Genomic DNA, 16119 nt, shown 5'->3' with positions numbered 1-16119 from the left:
TCCTACCTGAGTTAACTTAAGCTGCCTTACTCATTTTTCAGGTTCCTTGAACACATCATTCTGAGATACTCAACTCTCCTCACACCTTCTTTAGGGAGACCAGATGCCTAAGAAAGTGCTAAGACCCCATGCAGAAACAAGTCTGTAAACTATCTTGAAAGTATCTTGAATTGAATGCAGCTGCAAGTTGTCTATAAATACAATCAAATACCATACTGCTGTGCGATACAAGATGAGGACTCCTCCAGAAATACAGATTTGAAGTCTCAATCTGTATTGACAGATTATGTCACACGTGCATATTTAGCCACTCAAAGGTGTTACTGGAACTCCCTCTGTTTCCAAGATTTGCTACAAAAAGATCTCAGTACCCATTAACTTAGATGAAAGCCTGAAGAAGCCCTGCAACCCAGTATCAGCACATGAGAAGAAATTTACATGGTATCAGCGGAGTTGCAGGGACAGTGGCTGTGAAAAGAACTCAGGAGAAATGGAATACAGACCTTGACATCAATATATGCTTTGTCATTTTAATTCTACATAATTTTGAAAAAATATGACCTGCTGCTCAGGCCCAGACAGCACAAGGAAAATGACACCCAGGTATGTATGTGGAAGCCTACACAGTTCAGTGAGCTATATACATGTAAACAGAATTCAAATATCTGAGGTCAGAAAACCACCCACAGATCTGAAGCACTCTACTATATGGAACAATAATCTGTTAGACAAATTCAAGTTAACAATAATCTGTTTTCAAACAGACCATTGGCTGTTTTGACATAGAAATAGTTTTCAATTCCATTTTAGTTTCATCAGTTGTTACTGACACAAGTATTGTTTAGTGCTAACTTACACGATTCATTTCCAAATTGCAATCTATTTCCAGAAATTTAGAATAGAGTTATAAATATGTATTATTTATATACTTACCCCCTTCTTAGCTTGATTTGGCTTCTTTTTTATGAAGGTGGTGTTCTCTGCAAGGATTAAATGTACATTACTTGACATGCAATTTTATTAATTCCAGAACTGCAGAAAACGATTTCCACAATACCAGCCTCAAAACTGAATTCCCAGGAATTTATTTTAATGCCTTGAAGTATTACAGTTTCTAAACTACAAGACTGAGATACTTAGTTGCAGGGAACAGAGCTGTGAATATCTCCAAGAAACTGCCTTTGATTGAGGGCATGGAATCTCTTGCAATATACAATATGAATAAAATTACAGTCTTCAGTTGCAAATACCTGCCAGTAAACAGAACAAGAATGCAGGACTTGCTATTCTGAATCTGACTAGAGGTCCACCTGATCCCTTATCACTTCCAAGATGAATTGCTTCCTGGTTAGAAAGGTATTGGCTACATTTAAGTCCACAAATGATACAGATAAAACATGAAGTGAAAAAAAAACCAAACTCAAACCAACAAAAACCAAAATCAAGTGAATATACAAACAGCGATGAAGACCATACCTTCCTGAAATACCGAGTTAGTCCCAGGCATCACTTCTTTACTACCCCTGTGCTGCTGAGAATCAATACTCTTTATTCTTGAAAACCTATCCCTGCAGGATGATCTCCAACATGACAAATCACTGATGTATTTTATTCTATTTTCCTCAGCTTGTTTTTACTTGCTTACAGTATGATACACTCTTCAGTGTTAAGTAAATTAAGATTCTGAACATTGAAGATACTGTATTACAAATATAAGATTTTTCCAGTCTGAATTTTTTATGTTCAGCTTTCTGAAAAGGGAACAAAACTGTATCTAGATAGAAAGACTGAGCTACTAGTACAAGATGTGTTGGCTTAACATAAGTAGCAGGCCATTAATCACAGCACAATGCTCTATTGCATCTGTGTGCTTTAAACACAGAACTTAAAGCAGTCTAACAGGAGGTGTTAAACATTAATGGTCACCTTTATTAGGTGTGACAACTGTAGCATTTTGATTCATCAGGTTGGCTAAGATAAGATAGATAAAACCAGAACAACACTGACTAAAATTTTTATCTTATAAGTAGTACACGGTTTAACAGAAAAAGTTCTAAAACAAAATCTGATGTTTCAACTTGTGCACATGGACATTAAAAAACCTACGTCACCTCCCAGTCATACATTCTCTGTACAAATGAATATATACTGGCTGCTATCTTCTTCTGCTTACACTCATTACCTAATGCAGCTTTTGGTGATGTACTGAGGCAATCAACACTTGGTCCGTGTTCTGGTACTAAAACATAATAAATAACAAGGGTAAGAACATCAGAAGGCTCTTCAGAATACTTACAGTACCAAAATACAACTCACAGTACACAGCGTACTGTTTAATTCATAGAGCATAATGTGTTATTTCTATCACAGCTTTACCAGTTATTAAAAGCAGCAGGCACCCAATGATTCACACAGTCTTTTGAATCTAACATTAGTCTGGATTTCTATTAAACATTCTTAAAGGAACGTGCAGTCCCACACATTTGAGCATAACCCTTCTAAGAAGTCCTTCCTCTCCAAAATTCTTGCATTATTAGTATGACTAGGTTATTTAATTATTAAAGTACGGTAAAAACCAGCCGAAATAGAGTACCAGAAAAATGCAGCTTATTGTTAATGAAGAAACAGTCATACCTTCATAGCGGTCTGGACTATTTTCTGGAGTTTTCTGCTGTAGACAAACTGGCTCTGATAACACCTGCTCTGTATTCATTCCCTTGAAAGAATTTACAACAATCAAAAGTGTACACAAAATAGAATATATCAAATAAATATGAGCACTGAGCTCAAAGACTGCCAAAATATCACTGACTAGTTAATACTGGATTCTTACGATCACAGCTTCCAGGTTTAAACCTGTTCTCAGAAGGGCAGTTATTAAAGTTACAAGAAATGCCTAGCTTTATTAGAAGTGAGCTGGTTTTGAAACACTCCTGAGCACCTGTATTTTCCTCTTAGCAATTTCAGTATGTTTACCATCCAAAAAAATAATATGCATTTTAATTGTGCTTTACGTTTAATTATTGTATGTTGGCTATTGCCGTGGTTTAAACTGTCTTAATTCGTAACAGTAACAGAGTACGGGAAATCTGGAGCATTTATTTACATATAATCACCAACCCTTCTCCCCACACTAAGCTCTTGCAGTCCTCCCAAGTCTTCCCAGTGAGTCCTCCCACTTCCTTCAGAGACATTCTCCTCAACAGGCAGGTTTGTGACCTCGTCACAATAATATCAACTTAATATTATCTTTTCCATCAATGTTAAGCCACTGTTCTCAATGCTGAGAACATGCTTATTCTTCCCTAAAACCTCAACCTCAAAACTTCTCGACATCTCTGTCAAAATGTCCATACTCAAATAATCTCTTACCCTGAGGTAAACAAACTGCTTTTCTCTAACCTCTTGCCTTTGCAGCTACCTGAAAAGTCTGCTGTAAAGATTTACTTTATTCTACCCATATATCTGTATGAAGTTTCTACTTCTTGTCCTCAACCACAAAAACACAACACTTTTCTGCTTAAACTTCTTTTCTTTTAGCTTGCCTCAATTCATGCTTTTCCCACTCAACTGCAAGCATTCTTCCAAGCTGCTTTTTGCAAACAGGAATACTCGGGTTTTTTCTACTATGAAGACAGGTAATCTTCTGGTGAAGACACTAGACTCTAATTCACGATAACTGATTTTTTGGGGGGGGGGTCTTTGCAATAAGCATTTCTGAGTAAAACAGCAATCCTCCCAGTGTGTAAAATATAAACACTTTTTCACGGTTTCAAAGATGCTGAAATTTATTTTTAGAAGACATTCAAATATTGGCTGCAGTACGAATTCCTAAAACAAAACAAATAAATAGCAAAAAGGCTGAATTTCCCTTCAAAAAGCACCATTTTCAAAACCTCACAAATACAAAGTTACATTTTGAAATGTCACAACTGAATAACCAAAAGGAAAAATAATTAATTCAAGTTACATTTTTTTTCTTCCTTAAGCATCCCGTATCACTAGAAAGTCACTAAAATGTCATGTCATTTTTACTCTGTTCTTCACCCAAGTGCAGATATGAGCAAATTGTATAGATTTTTATTACTTGCTGATAATGCACATGCACAACAACATCATGACAAGGAAATTAACTTGCATATGAACTGGAAAAGAGTTTCCACAACGAGCTAATTTGATATACCCAAACCCTTTGAATTCTTCTCTATCCCAGAATATGCCTTGTGATTATACTTGTGTTTTATGTGTTACAGCCTGTAACTGTACTAGAAAGCAACTGTACTTGAACACTTAATATTGTTGCAACATTTAAAAGTACTAGGTGTAGTAATAACTTAATTGTTTTAAGTTGAAGATGACAATTGTTATCTATTTTTCAAATACCAGAAGCAAGAGAGTCTCTGGAACATTAATCTGTGAAACAAAACCAGCATCTATCACCTTAAGGATGTAGGATCAAATAAATGAAAACCAACAGGAGCAACAGCCTTCAGAAAGTTAACATTTTCAAACAGGATGAAAGAATTTTGAGGAATAAAAAAGAATTGTTTAGCAAATGCTTTAAGAACTGTTAAACTCTACTGATTAAAAAACAAAATTATCACATAGTATATTTAAATCAGAGCACTCCCAGTCAAGGAATCTTGAGTCCAAATGGAATTGTATGGCTACAAAAGTATAGTTTCATTCCACATTTAGCTACTAATTGGGTCATTCTAAATTATCACCTTAGAAAGCAGTTCACATCCAGGAAGAATTTTGAGACCCACAGAAGGAAAAGCAGATAAACATTAACTCACTGACCTACCCTTTCTCTATAACATTTTCCTTCAGGATTTAATCTTCGTCATAAACACACAATTAACCTAGTATTCAGAAAGCTAATACGAATGAAATACAGGTAATCTATACCTTGGGAGAAACATGGGATGCAAAGAAGTCTTCCTCTTTGTTTTGAGGTGACGCAGGTGGCATTCCACATCCATCTGTCCACAGCTAGAATTGGAAGAGAGAATTTTACATAAAAATTGCATGCATGTGTTTTTTTTTAAACACACTAATCTTAAAACTCCTTTTTTTTTTTCTGGTACATAATTTTTCCTTATAAATTTATTCAAGCTTCAATATATAACATTCCTTTTTTTTAATTTCATACATCTTTGATATGTTCCTTCACATTACCCATTTCCTTCTAACAAAATGCTCAATATAAGCTCTGTTGCAGTAATACTGTCAACATTTAATATCACTAGACCTTCATAGTAAGATTTTTCATATTCTCATATAAGGTTTTTTCTTTCTAATACTCTTGTGTTGCCCAAAGCACAAAAGCCCAAACCAAACCTGAAAACATAACACTAGCAGTCACTGGAAACAGTTTTCAGAATTGTACCAGTGTAGTCTTGTACTCTGATGGATTTTCCCACCTACTCTCAGGGTCCCATCACCTCTGCTACAGTTAAAGCAGAGTTTTGCAAGATGCTAACAGCTGTGAGCAATGCCTGACCTCAGGGCAGGCTGACAGGCCCACAGCACCACAGGTATTCTTAGCATTGTGCAAGACAGGTCTATAACCTGTGATCTGCACTCCCACCTTACTCATAGGCAAATCACTTCTCATGATACATGACCAAAAATAATGACCACTGTCAAAAAGGTTACTGAATCTGCAACAAGCTTACCTCACCATTCAAAAATCAATTCTATCCTTACATTAGAGAAGAAATTTTTTATCATGTGAAAGAGGTGATGGTTGATACTACACCTAACTATCTGAATAATTTACTTCAGCAACTTAGCACATAATCATTTCAGCTTGCACTACATAATTACAAAGTATATTAATTAAAAAAAGCATAATTAATATCAAACAATTTGATGGAATCCATAATTGAAGCAAGATAAACACAGCTCTTCAAAGTGTCATTTGGGTAACTTATGATCAATTTAAATGCACATAGTCCCATATTTACTTGAACAGGTTTTATATCTAAAGCTGTTTAGTAAGTAAAAAGACATTCTCTAAAGTTAGTGATGTGAACTATTGTCTATAACATTTGTAATATAAAATTCTTATAATCCATAAAATTTCATGCTATTTGATGCACAGATCAGAAAAACCCCCAAGCCTTCTTGCTTTTCTTTTAATTCTCACTCATCTGATCAACTTCAAATGAATCAGTCACTGACTTTAACAAGCTGAAATAAACAATCAAAACATTTCTGTGTACACAGAACTGTTGTCAAACTTATCATTTCAGCAAACCAATTCTGCATACTTCGCTAAGAATGTATTCCTGTCAGCAACCTAACAAAGTTTTGATAGCATGCATGAACTATTTCAGCATTTTTAATGGAAAACAGCAAGTTCAGGACATACATAACCTGCTACGTTTTCAAATATTGTTTTCGTAGGGCAAAAACCAAACTGACACGTTTACCTGTTCAAATCACATGCCACTTAAATCACAAATATTCTGTAGTTAATTCTACCAACACTTTGACATTTTTATATGCTGTGCTTCTCAATAAGAATTCAGTTCCTCATAAGCAAAAATAAAAACATTTTTGTTATGCAATACCACTAAAATAATTTTGGAGCACACCTGCAAGCAAAGAAGTTTCCATTCTGAAGGATACCTGAAGTTTCTGCCTGGAACCCGCGTAAGTTACTGCAAATGTTAATGTTCTGAATTAGAAATAAATGATCCTGAATTATCCAACTGAGCTCTAGCTCAATATGCTTCTTCCAGACTAAAAACGGTATGCTACAAACAGTTTACTCCCCAGCTTGCCTATTCACTGTAATGTGTATCAGTACCTCCCAAAGACAGATAATCTTTTGCATTACTAATTGGAAACTTAAAATTACCTCAGGGGAGAGAAGATAAAGATTTTCAGAAATCTTACAGGCACAGGACACACACTACTCACATCAGTACCGTACTTTCTTGTTGCCTGTGTTGCAAGAGATTTAATCTTCTCCTTGTAAAGCTGAGCAACACGACTGTTGTACTTTGCATTGGTATCATTTGTTGTGCATCCGTGTTGATGGAAAAAAGCAGACTGTGAAGCAGAACGCAGAAAATGCCATGAGAAACAGGTTTAAAAACAAATGCCATTTCATATAAAAATATACTGCAGTGCAGCAAAATATGCTGCTCCTCTACCTAAATCCGACCCTTTTCAATTATGGAGTCTAAGTAGATCTCCAAAATGCAAAGAGAACTGCATTCTGGCAACCTCTTTACATATAAATAACATATAGGAAAAACAAATACATTACTGGGATGCTTCAAAAGCATCTACAAATGCAAGTTTACCATCATATAAAAAAAAAAATAAAATCCTATTTCTGAAATTAAGTGTAGAAAGGAAGAGGGAACTGACTGCCAATACCTGTGCTTCAAAGGACATTCCTGATATTCTAAAAGGGATTGCTTGGCTTCATCTCTACAATGTATGTTCAATAGCATTAAAATGACTGTATAAAAACTGTCTTCCTTCAAAAGAAAAGCGTGTGAATGCACATACATATGTACCCATATGTATTTATATGAAAATATAGTTATATAAATGAAAAAATCTATTCCGATTTGGGTTCTTAAACCAAAAGCAAATCAATGCATTTACATTGGAGTTGCACAAGCTCTCTGAAAGATTAAAAAAAACCACAAGTAACAATTTTTTCAATATCTAGAACTGACTAGCAAACCAAATCATATATTGCTGCACAGAACAGGACGGACTGTTTTATGTTACCATAAAACATAATAAACAAGTTTCTGATAGGATCAGCAAGTCTAGATAACCTAGGGTTATGGCCTCATATGCTGGAACTGCAAAGCATAAATCTAGTAGTACACAAGTACCTGACTTTGTATAAAAATCTAGCAACAACACTGAAGGAGAGAGAAAAATGTCAGTCAACTTCTGTGATTCCAACAGAAACCGCTGTAAACACCACAGAAGCCAAAAAGATTATGCATTTTTGCATTTAAATACAGAGAATCACAGAATAGGGAGGGTTGGAAAGGACCTTAAGATCATCTAGTTCCAACCCCCCTGCCATGGGCAGGGACACCTCACACTAAACAATCTCACCCAAGGCTCTGTCCAACCTGGCCTTGAACACCGCCAGGGATGGAGCATTTACCACTTCTCTGGGCAATCTATTCCAGTGCCTCACCACCCCCACAGTAAAGAACTTCTTCCTTATATCTAACCTGAACTTCCCCTGTTTAAGTTTGAACCCATTACCCCTTGTCTTGTCACTAGTCCCTAATGAAGAGTCCCTCCCCAGCATCCTTATAGGCCCCCTTCAGATACTGGAAGGCTGCTATGAGGTCTCCATGCAGCCTTCTCTTCTCCAGGCTGAACAGCCCCAACTTTCTCAGCCTGTCTTCACATGGGAGGTGCTCCAGTCCCTTTATCATCCTCGTGGCCATCCTCTGGACTTGTTCCAACAGTTCCATGTCCTTTTTATGTTGAGGACACCAGAACTGCACACAATACTCCAGGTGAAGTAGAGGGGCAGGATCACCTCCTTCGACCTGCTGGTCACACTCCTTTTGATGCAGCCCAGGATACGGTTGGCTTTCTGGGCTGCGAGCGCACACTGAGCCGGCTCATGCTCAGTTTCTAATCTACCAACACCCCCAAGGTCTTCTCGGCAGGGCTGCTCTGAATCACTTCTCCACCCACCCTGTAGCTGTAGCTGTGCCTGAGATTGCTCCAAACCAGGTGCAGGACCTTGCACTTGGCTTGGTTAAACATGAACTTGATATTTAGAGCTTGCTTTTTTTTTTTTGGTAAGCCCTAATTCCAATCATTGTAGAGATTTATTCTGAAAACAAAAGCGACTAAGAACACTTCAGATTTACTAGCAAACTGATACATAGCTATGAAGCACAGCACTGCTGTTCTCCAATGTAAGGCATCATCAGGCAATTACAGAATACAAATTATTAGTTAATCTGACAGTGCTTCTAAACACCAGTTAGTAAAATAGAATTTGGCATTTAATTTGGGACAAAAAGGGATTTTTTTTTTTTTTGTGCAATTAGAAGAAAAATTCTGATTTTACTTTTTAAAATGTCCAAACAGTTTACTAAACCGGTCTTTAAAGTCTTGGGTATTAATCTTCCTAGGTATCCAAAACAGGCCATTGTGAATTTGAGGTATGTGAGGGATGGCTGTAGGTATATTACACCCCTTGGTAAAATATATGATAAGAAACAGTGACATCCAAGCAGAAAGACAAAACCTACTAAAATTAAATAATAAAGGTTTACTGTTGTTGTCCTGGTAATCAGCTTTCTAAGATTAACAGAAGTACTTTTCAAACTTTGCCATCTTCTTTCCAACTACCTTAAACTCTTTGTATTGCTAAGTTTATATAGTTTAACCAAAGCTTTTAAGCCTTTGCTTAAAATAGAAAATACTTTTCATGCAAAATCTCCCTCTTCTGATTCGTTGAAACTGTGGGGTTTATGTACTAAGTGCCATAACAGAAACTCAATGAGTAAATTCATACAACAGCAGTATTAATACAGAAAGATGTAACTTAAGAGTAGGCAGAAGAGGGAGAAGACACCATGCAACTGTTCAGATCTGTAAGCCAGAGACAGAAACCTGAATGCCTAATATAAAGGTTTTACTGGAAAATGCAAACATGTGAGGCAATAATGATCCCAAATTCATCTTTTTTTTAATGGAAATAGGAAAAAAAATAGCAGAGTGTTAAACTGTTAGAAAGGAAAACAGATTGTTAAGAAAATTGTTAGGAAAAAGCCTATGGAAAGCAAGTTTAGATGAAGTTTATTCAAGAAACATTATGGACAAAGCACAAATAAAGAAAGATAACGGGAAGCTTTCAGGGAATTAGAAGAAAAGTAGAAATTTCTAAGGAAAGTTGCATGTTTCCACACTGGATGGGTCAATTTAGGGAAGTAATCTCAGTTATTGGTGGTTAATCTTTGAAAAAATATGGGAAAACAGGCAATATTCCAGAAGAGTTGACAAAGGAAGACATCCTCCTATGAAAATCAGATTGAGAACAATGTACCTGTCAATGTAACTTCAATTTACAAAAATATTGTACAACAAACTTATCTGTAAGTACATAAAAAATCAAACCAAAATAAGAGCCAATATGAAATGGGCCACACCAAAACACTGCTATTTCCTCTCTAACATACATGCATATGTCAGTATAGCATATCTTATCTTGGCTTCAATTGTACCTCCAAAGTCAGATCTTAACTTCAGTGTGACTTTTCACAATTACATGATTTTTGGCATGATACTTTCATAAACCATGTAAGGAAACACAGTCAGAGAAAGATGACCATAAGGTAGGTTTACAAGCTGTTGGTAAGCCATCTTTCAGCAGCTGCCAATGTTTCCCTGCTAAATTACAGTGATTTTTATTAATGATTTGTAAGAAAAAATAAAACATTTGCAGATTATACCAAGAAGGAAAAGTTGCAAGTATGGAGGATGAAATCGGCAGTCAAAAGAATTCTTAAAATACAACAACAACAACAACAAAGAGAAATGGACTGGGAAAATAAAAATATCCCTGAGATGTGAGCCAGAAGGGACACAGCTTCCAAGCCTAACAAGCTTCAATGTGCAAAGCAAATTCTCAGGAATACATACAGCATTTGCATTTCCTCCAACTTGCATGCATCTCAGCTGAAACCAAGACCAATTGGAATCCAGTTCTGTAGATCTAAAAGGAAGGAAACATTTTAAATGTTATCTCCCAAGCCATTTAAAATCTCTCTACCTTTTTTATTTGTAAAGTGTTTCTCTCCCCCCTTTTTTAAAAAAAGTGAAAACATGCATCTATTAAAAAAAAATAAATCTGTGACAATACACAATGTGCAAGAGAAGTTAATAAAGCCATGTAGAATTGCCACAGTTTTTCCAACTGTAAAAGCTTGGGGGAAAAAAGAGTACCCGCTGTCAGGCTTTCCCTTTTAGAAAGCATCAGTAAGACACATTTTCAGGGTAACATTTGAACTCTGTCAAAAGCAAATCACAATCACATGTAATGGACAAGGTAACAATCTGAATGTCATATCACAACAAAAATGAGTGACTATGGGGAGAATTAATACTGTGATCATTAGGAATGGACTCCTGAGAGGCCTTTTGTAACACCTGTATACAGCGAAAAGGCAGCAGAAGGAAAATTTTAGCTGATGGAAAACAGCTACTTTTATCTGCAGTCCATTCCCAGATGCATTGCTCTCATGCACTTCAAGCAGAACATTCATTACATTTCAAATATGTAATTATTTATGAGGCCAAAAAGGCTCACAGGCCGTCAATTAGGATACTCACCTGAAATGTGACAAGCTCAGGGTGCAGATTTACTGCACCAACTGATTAAGTGAGGTAAACAGCTGCCAAAAGGGTTAGCCCTTTACACTACCCCAGTACTAGCACTCAGGTGACACCACCATGAACTATTTCAGGAAGCAAAGTTGGCAAAGTGCTATTTAGTTCTCTGACCTGGCTTGCTGGGGGTCAGTTTATTTTTATGATCAATACACTGTAACACCGTTGATGATGATAAATTAGTATTTGCCTCAGTCTTGATTTGAAGGAATGATAGAACACTTCAATATGCTCGCATTGCTCTTCATTTTTGTTATCTTCACTGTAGAAACAGACCTGCCAACAAATGTGCACTACTAACACAACAAGCAGGTAATGGGAATGGGTGCATGGTAAAAATTCTGTGAGCCCTACCTATTTATCTAATTCCCAAGCAGATGTCAGATATATCAAAGCCAATGCAAACATTAAAAAGGTCTGAATCAGTAGCTGAAAGAATGGGTTTTCCCCTCTGAGCAGGTATCTGAACAAACAGAAACATTAAAAGATGCAATGTTTACTATAAAAATAAACAAGCTACTTACCGAATGAAACTCAAATGAACACCAAGTGATCGATGGGTCCCTGAACAATCAATACAGAGAAAAACTCCATATGTTATGCTTGCCCAGCTAGGGTTCTTTGCTCCGCAGTCAAAGCATACCTTAAAGAAATAAAGATCAGTAACAGGACTTGAGCATAACCACGTGTTACAGTTGTGTTACAGGTCATGCTAACATCATTTCAGTGATCAAACTAAATTAACTCATCTTACAGCATTTGTTGACGTGATGACTTTATATTATCCTAATTTTGCAATATAAAGAGGAGTTACACAATCTGCCCACACCTGTGGGTCAGGGCCCTAACTAGACAGGACTACATGCCCTCCCGTTTTTCAACTAAAACCAGCATAGATGGGGACCACAGGCTGAGAAACCGGGCCGGAGAACCCACATCAGACTAGTTCAGATACATGTTTAATGCAGTATTTCCAGCACTACTGAAATACAAAAGTGTTCAAGAAATACTTCCCCAAGAGCAGGCTCTCTTCATGACATAGGACTGAGCCTCCTCTTTCCTCAGAACATACATGCAACTGCAGCTATCAGCAGAACTAATGACATGACAATCTACTTTTGTATATAGAATCCTTGATCCTTAGAGCAAGCGACTGAAACCCAGCTCTGTGAAGAAAGCATCCACTCTGTGCACTGCGTAGCTTAGCTCCCTCTGCCAGACCCAACTATTTGCACGATGTATTGCTCTATCAACCTTCTGACTGTCCATCATGAACTGGTTAAAAAACAAACATGTCCACAACTTCCGTATAGACAAAACCATGACCTTCTTATTCTCTGCCACCACAAAAGGCTCCTAACACTTAGTCAGAAATACAAAAGGTGTGTGTGTCTACATCTCATATGCCTTGCAGGTCTACAGACCACAACTCTCAAGTCCTGTTTCAGCTGTTCTGCATTTTGTGCTTCTTTGGCCAAGGAAAACAAGAACAAAAAAATTATCTCATGCAAATCAATTTTTCAAATGCAAGGAAGAACACAAATTTAAACAGAAACAGCTATTCCTAGTTAATGCTATGTGCACACCTCTATTCCTGTATGAATCATCTGGTCAAGGCTTTTTTGATGGTATTTATAAATGCTCCAGAGAAATACTTCTAAGAGTAAAAGCATCCATCTATAGGTACAGTCACTGCATCTACTAAGAAACAGCTCCACAGAGAGACAAGCTTTTACACACAAACTGACGGAGTTCCAACCTTCAACTTTATCCTTAAACGTCCTCCTATAAATGTAACATATCCCCAGATAGCAAGGGAAGTGCCAGCTACACACAGAAAGAAAACATAAAGTTTATTCCAAGCCAGCTGCTGGGGATATATGGAGCACCCTACACATGCAGCCACAGTGCTTTCAGCACCTCTGTCAGGTTGAAAAATTTGCAAATATTAAAACACTAAGAAGTCTCCTTGTTAGAAAATCCACCCATAGAGCTAGAGACTTTTGTCTCTGTTTTTTTGTACATATCCAGTCAAACAAGCCCTGAGATTGCACTCAGGTCAGCTCACACATCATACACCCAAATTAACTTCAAGTCCATGTCCAGGTGCAGTTTCAGGCAAAACTCCTTGTTTCAGGGTGAGTCTATTTAGCTTGTACAGTCCAAATTTATCAGGCACAAGCAAAGTTCACCAGCAGGTCTCAGCATTAGATCTTCCAACATACAGACATCATGAGTCTGACCTTCAGTTAGGCTAGTAACCAGTTATGCAAACAGAAAGCATGGAGGTCACAGTTTCTGACTCTGTGAGTCCCCTCTTCCTCTCTCAACACAGATGTAACATTAAGTCATTTATGTATCCCACTACTGTATGTGGAAATGGAGTCATTCACTGACATAGAGCGGAAAGAAGAAATAAGATAAAAGCTACACAGAATGATTGATGAAAGGAGGAGTTAGAGGGAGTCCCCAAAACAAGCACAGGTGGAAGACCGATATAAGGGAGTTAGGGAAAAAGAAGAATGAGTAACACTTCATGCACGCCATATTCTCAGAAAACACACAGTCTCTGCAGTCGGAACTTGTCTTTTTCCCAATTCTCTCCATTCTTTGAAGCAGTTCCTTTAAAACAAAAAACAAGCTTCATCTTCTTTTTAAATTGACTTCCTCTTACAAGGCCAAAAGGAGGATGGGGACAATGAAACAGAAGATTCTGCTTGAAATTGAAGCTAACCACAGAGCCCTGGTCTCGCTTCTAGTGCAGGAGAGCAAAGCAGAATTAGAGTTGTAAGTCTTGTTGAAATTCCCTGGCATACAAATGGGAAATGAGAATCTTGAGTATCAGTGGGTGGTTAAAAAACCACAGGTTTAAACAGTTCAGTTACAAACATCCCTAAGGATTCTGCTTCCCTCCCTGGTATAATTATAAGCATTTCCTAGTTTCAACATCTTAGAAGTCCATTGCATCACCTTGGAAGCTAGCTGCCACAAAGCAGGATAGCTCAAGATCTTCAGTCATGCAGGATGCTCTATTAGCTATTTACCAGACACGTGTGAAAATTTTTCGTATTAATAAAACCTGCAGCTTTTAGGATTGTGATGCAAGCAGGAACATCTAATTGTCTTGTGGAAAGTAATGCAAGAACTGCCATTTCCAACACATTGTGCAACAGAAACAGAAGCAGGTTCCATTAACATTTAGACTCATTTTGCTTAATTTTCTCAATTTTTAAAGTGATTCTTACCACACCAATTTTAACAAGAATTAAGGAAAAAAAATAAAATCAAAACCCATTTCAGAGCCACTCTATGAAATTGTTTCCATTTCAAAAAAGAGATAAAGTGTATTTTCTGTACTGATTCAGGTGCAACTAAAATATCAAAATAATTCTATAAAAAAAATCTATTTTAAGGATATGCTTAAGTAATCTATTGAGTTTAAAATACACTTGCAATCTTTTTTACTAATTTTGTGTTAAAGCATTCAGGGCAGTGAAGGTGTAACAGCCACTTTGAAAAAAAACCACAACAAAACCAAACCAGCAAAAGCCCTAACTGAGATACTTGCACAAGAGCAAACACAAAGATTTGGGTACAGCCCTCAGCAAGTAATCGTTAAATCCTACAACATCCACCTTGCACAAGATGCCCATGTTAATAAATAAATATATAATATGTATTGTTATTGGACATGGAAATGTAATAATCTTTAGCCTATAGAAATGTTAGTTTTGGCACTCTGAAGACATGAGCAGGTTCAGCAAGCAAACCCACTTATCCCTGAGGTCACGGTCAGACATTTTCAACCTCTACACAGACACTTTTAACCTCCCATGTAGCGGGGCTGCTGCCACAAGGTAGCTCGGCATTTGCTTGTGCTTGTCACTCCAAGCATGTGAGGCCACAACACTAAACTCCAGAGCCAGTTTCACACTTGGTCAAAGGTGATCTAAATCACCGTACCAAGATATGCTTTCCTTCTCTTGCATCAGCAGCAAGAGTCACACTTGTTGATCGTACTGCACTGCACTGCTCTGACTTCGAGCAAAGGTAGGTCCAACTCACAGCACAGCCACATGACCAATAATGCCAATGTATGGGAGGGGACAGAAGTGTCTGGCCTTAGAAGACAGGACTGCCCATTTAGGAAGTGTTGTGGTCTTAAAATGACTGACGTGACGCATGAAATGCTACACCTCATGCTGATGCAAAAAATCTTTCACCCTCCAACACACACACAAACCACACCACAATACACACGGTAATAACGAAACTGACAGCAGATAAACCACCACCACAACACCCATACTTCAGTCTTCAGCCAGTTCAGATCCTTGATCTAGGTGTCCAAGCAGGGACATGAATACTGTCATCAACAAAAGAAAGAGCCAGAGAGAATGAAAGAGTTAACAGTTTCAGAGGAGTAGATCTATGCCAGATTAAAAGCTACTACAGAGCCTCAGTATGCAAGTCTTCAAAGGAGATGGGCTTTACAAGCACTCAAGTTAACAATACCTGGTAGCTTAAGGACTACTTGCATATGTACAAAACACTTGCATATGTACAAAACACTTGCATATGTACAAAATACACCCTATTTAATAATTTTAACACGTTTGTTAATTGCCATCAGGCAGCTCTGTATTAAGTAATACTCAAAAGACACACCAAGAACTGAAAAAGAAGCTATTTCTTATGTTGTACAAAGTA

At 37.3% G+C, this 16119-nt stretch overlaps 1 protein-coding gene across 2 annotated transcripts in view; it reads right to left on the bottom strand.

The window, feature by feature from the left end:
* ARFGAP3 (ADP ribosylation factor GTPase activating protein 3) overlaps window positions 1-16119 on the bottom strand; it is a 35332-nt gene that overhangs the window by 16847 nt on the left and 2366 nt on the right. For both annotated transcript variants that reach the window (XM_065673369.1, XM_065673373.1), the window contains exons 2-8: window positions 11934-12052; window positions 10663-10735; window positions 6934-7065; window positions 4912-4995; window positions 2635-2716; window positions 2183-2239; window positions 934-980 (exon numbers count right to left, since the gene is read on the bottom strand). In XM_065673369.1, the coding sequence (XP_065529441.1) occupies window positions 934-980; window positions 2183-2239; window positions 2635-2716; window positions 4912-4995; window positions 6934-7065; window positions 10663-10735; window positions 11934-12052 (594 nt within the window). The remainder of the gene's footprint in view (window positions 1-933; window positions 981-2182; window positions 2240-2634; window positions 2717-4911; window positions 4996-6933; window positions 7066-10662; window positions 10736-11933; window positions 12053-16119) is intronic.

This window comes from Lathamus discolor, chromosome 1 (genome assembly GCF_037157495.1).
Source record: "Lathamus discolor isolate bLatDis1 chromosome 1, bLatDis1.hap1, whole genome shotgun sequence".
In the NCBI taxonomy this organism is placed as follows: domain Eukaryota; kingdom Metazoa; phylum Chordata; class Aves; order Psittaciformes; family Psittacidae; genus Lathamus; species Lathamus discolor.
Note: the sequence above shows the minus strand (reverse complement) of the source record. Positions and strands in the feature narration are given on the sequence as shown.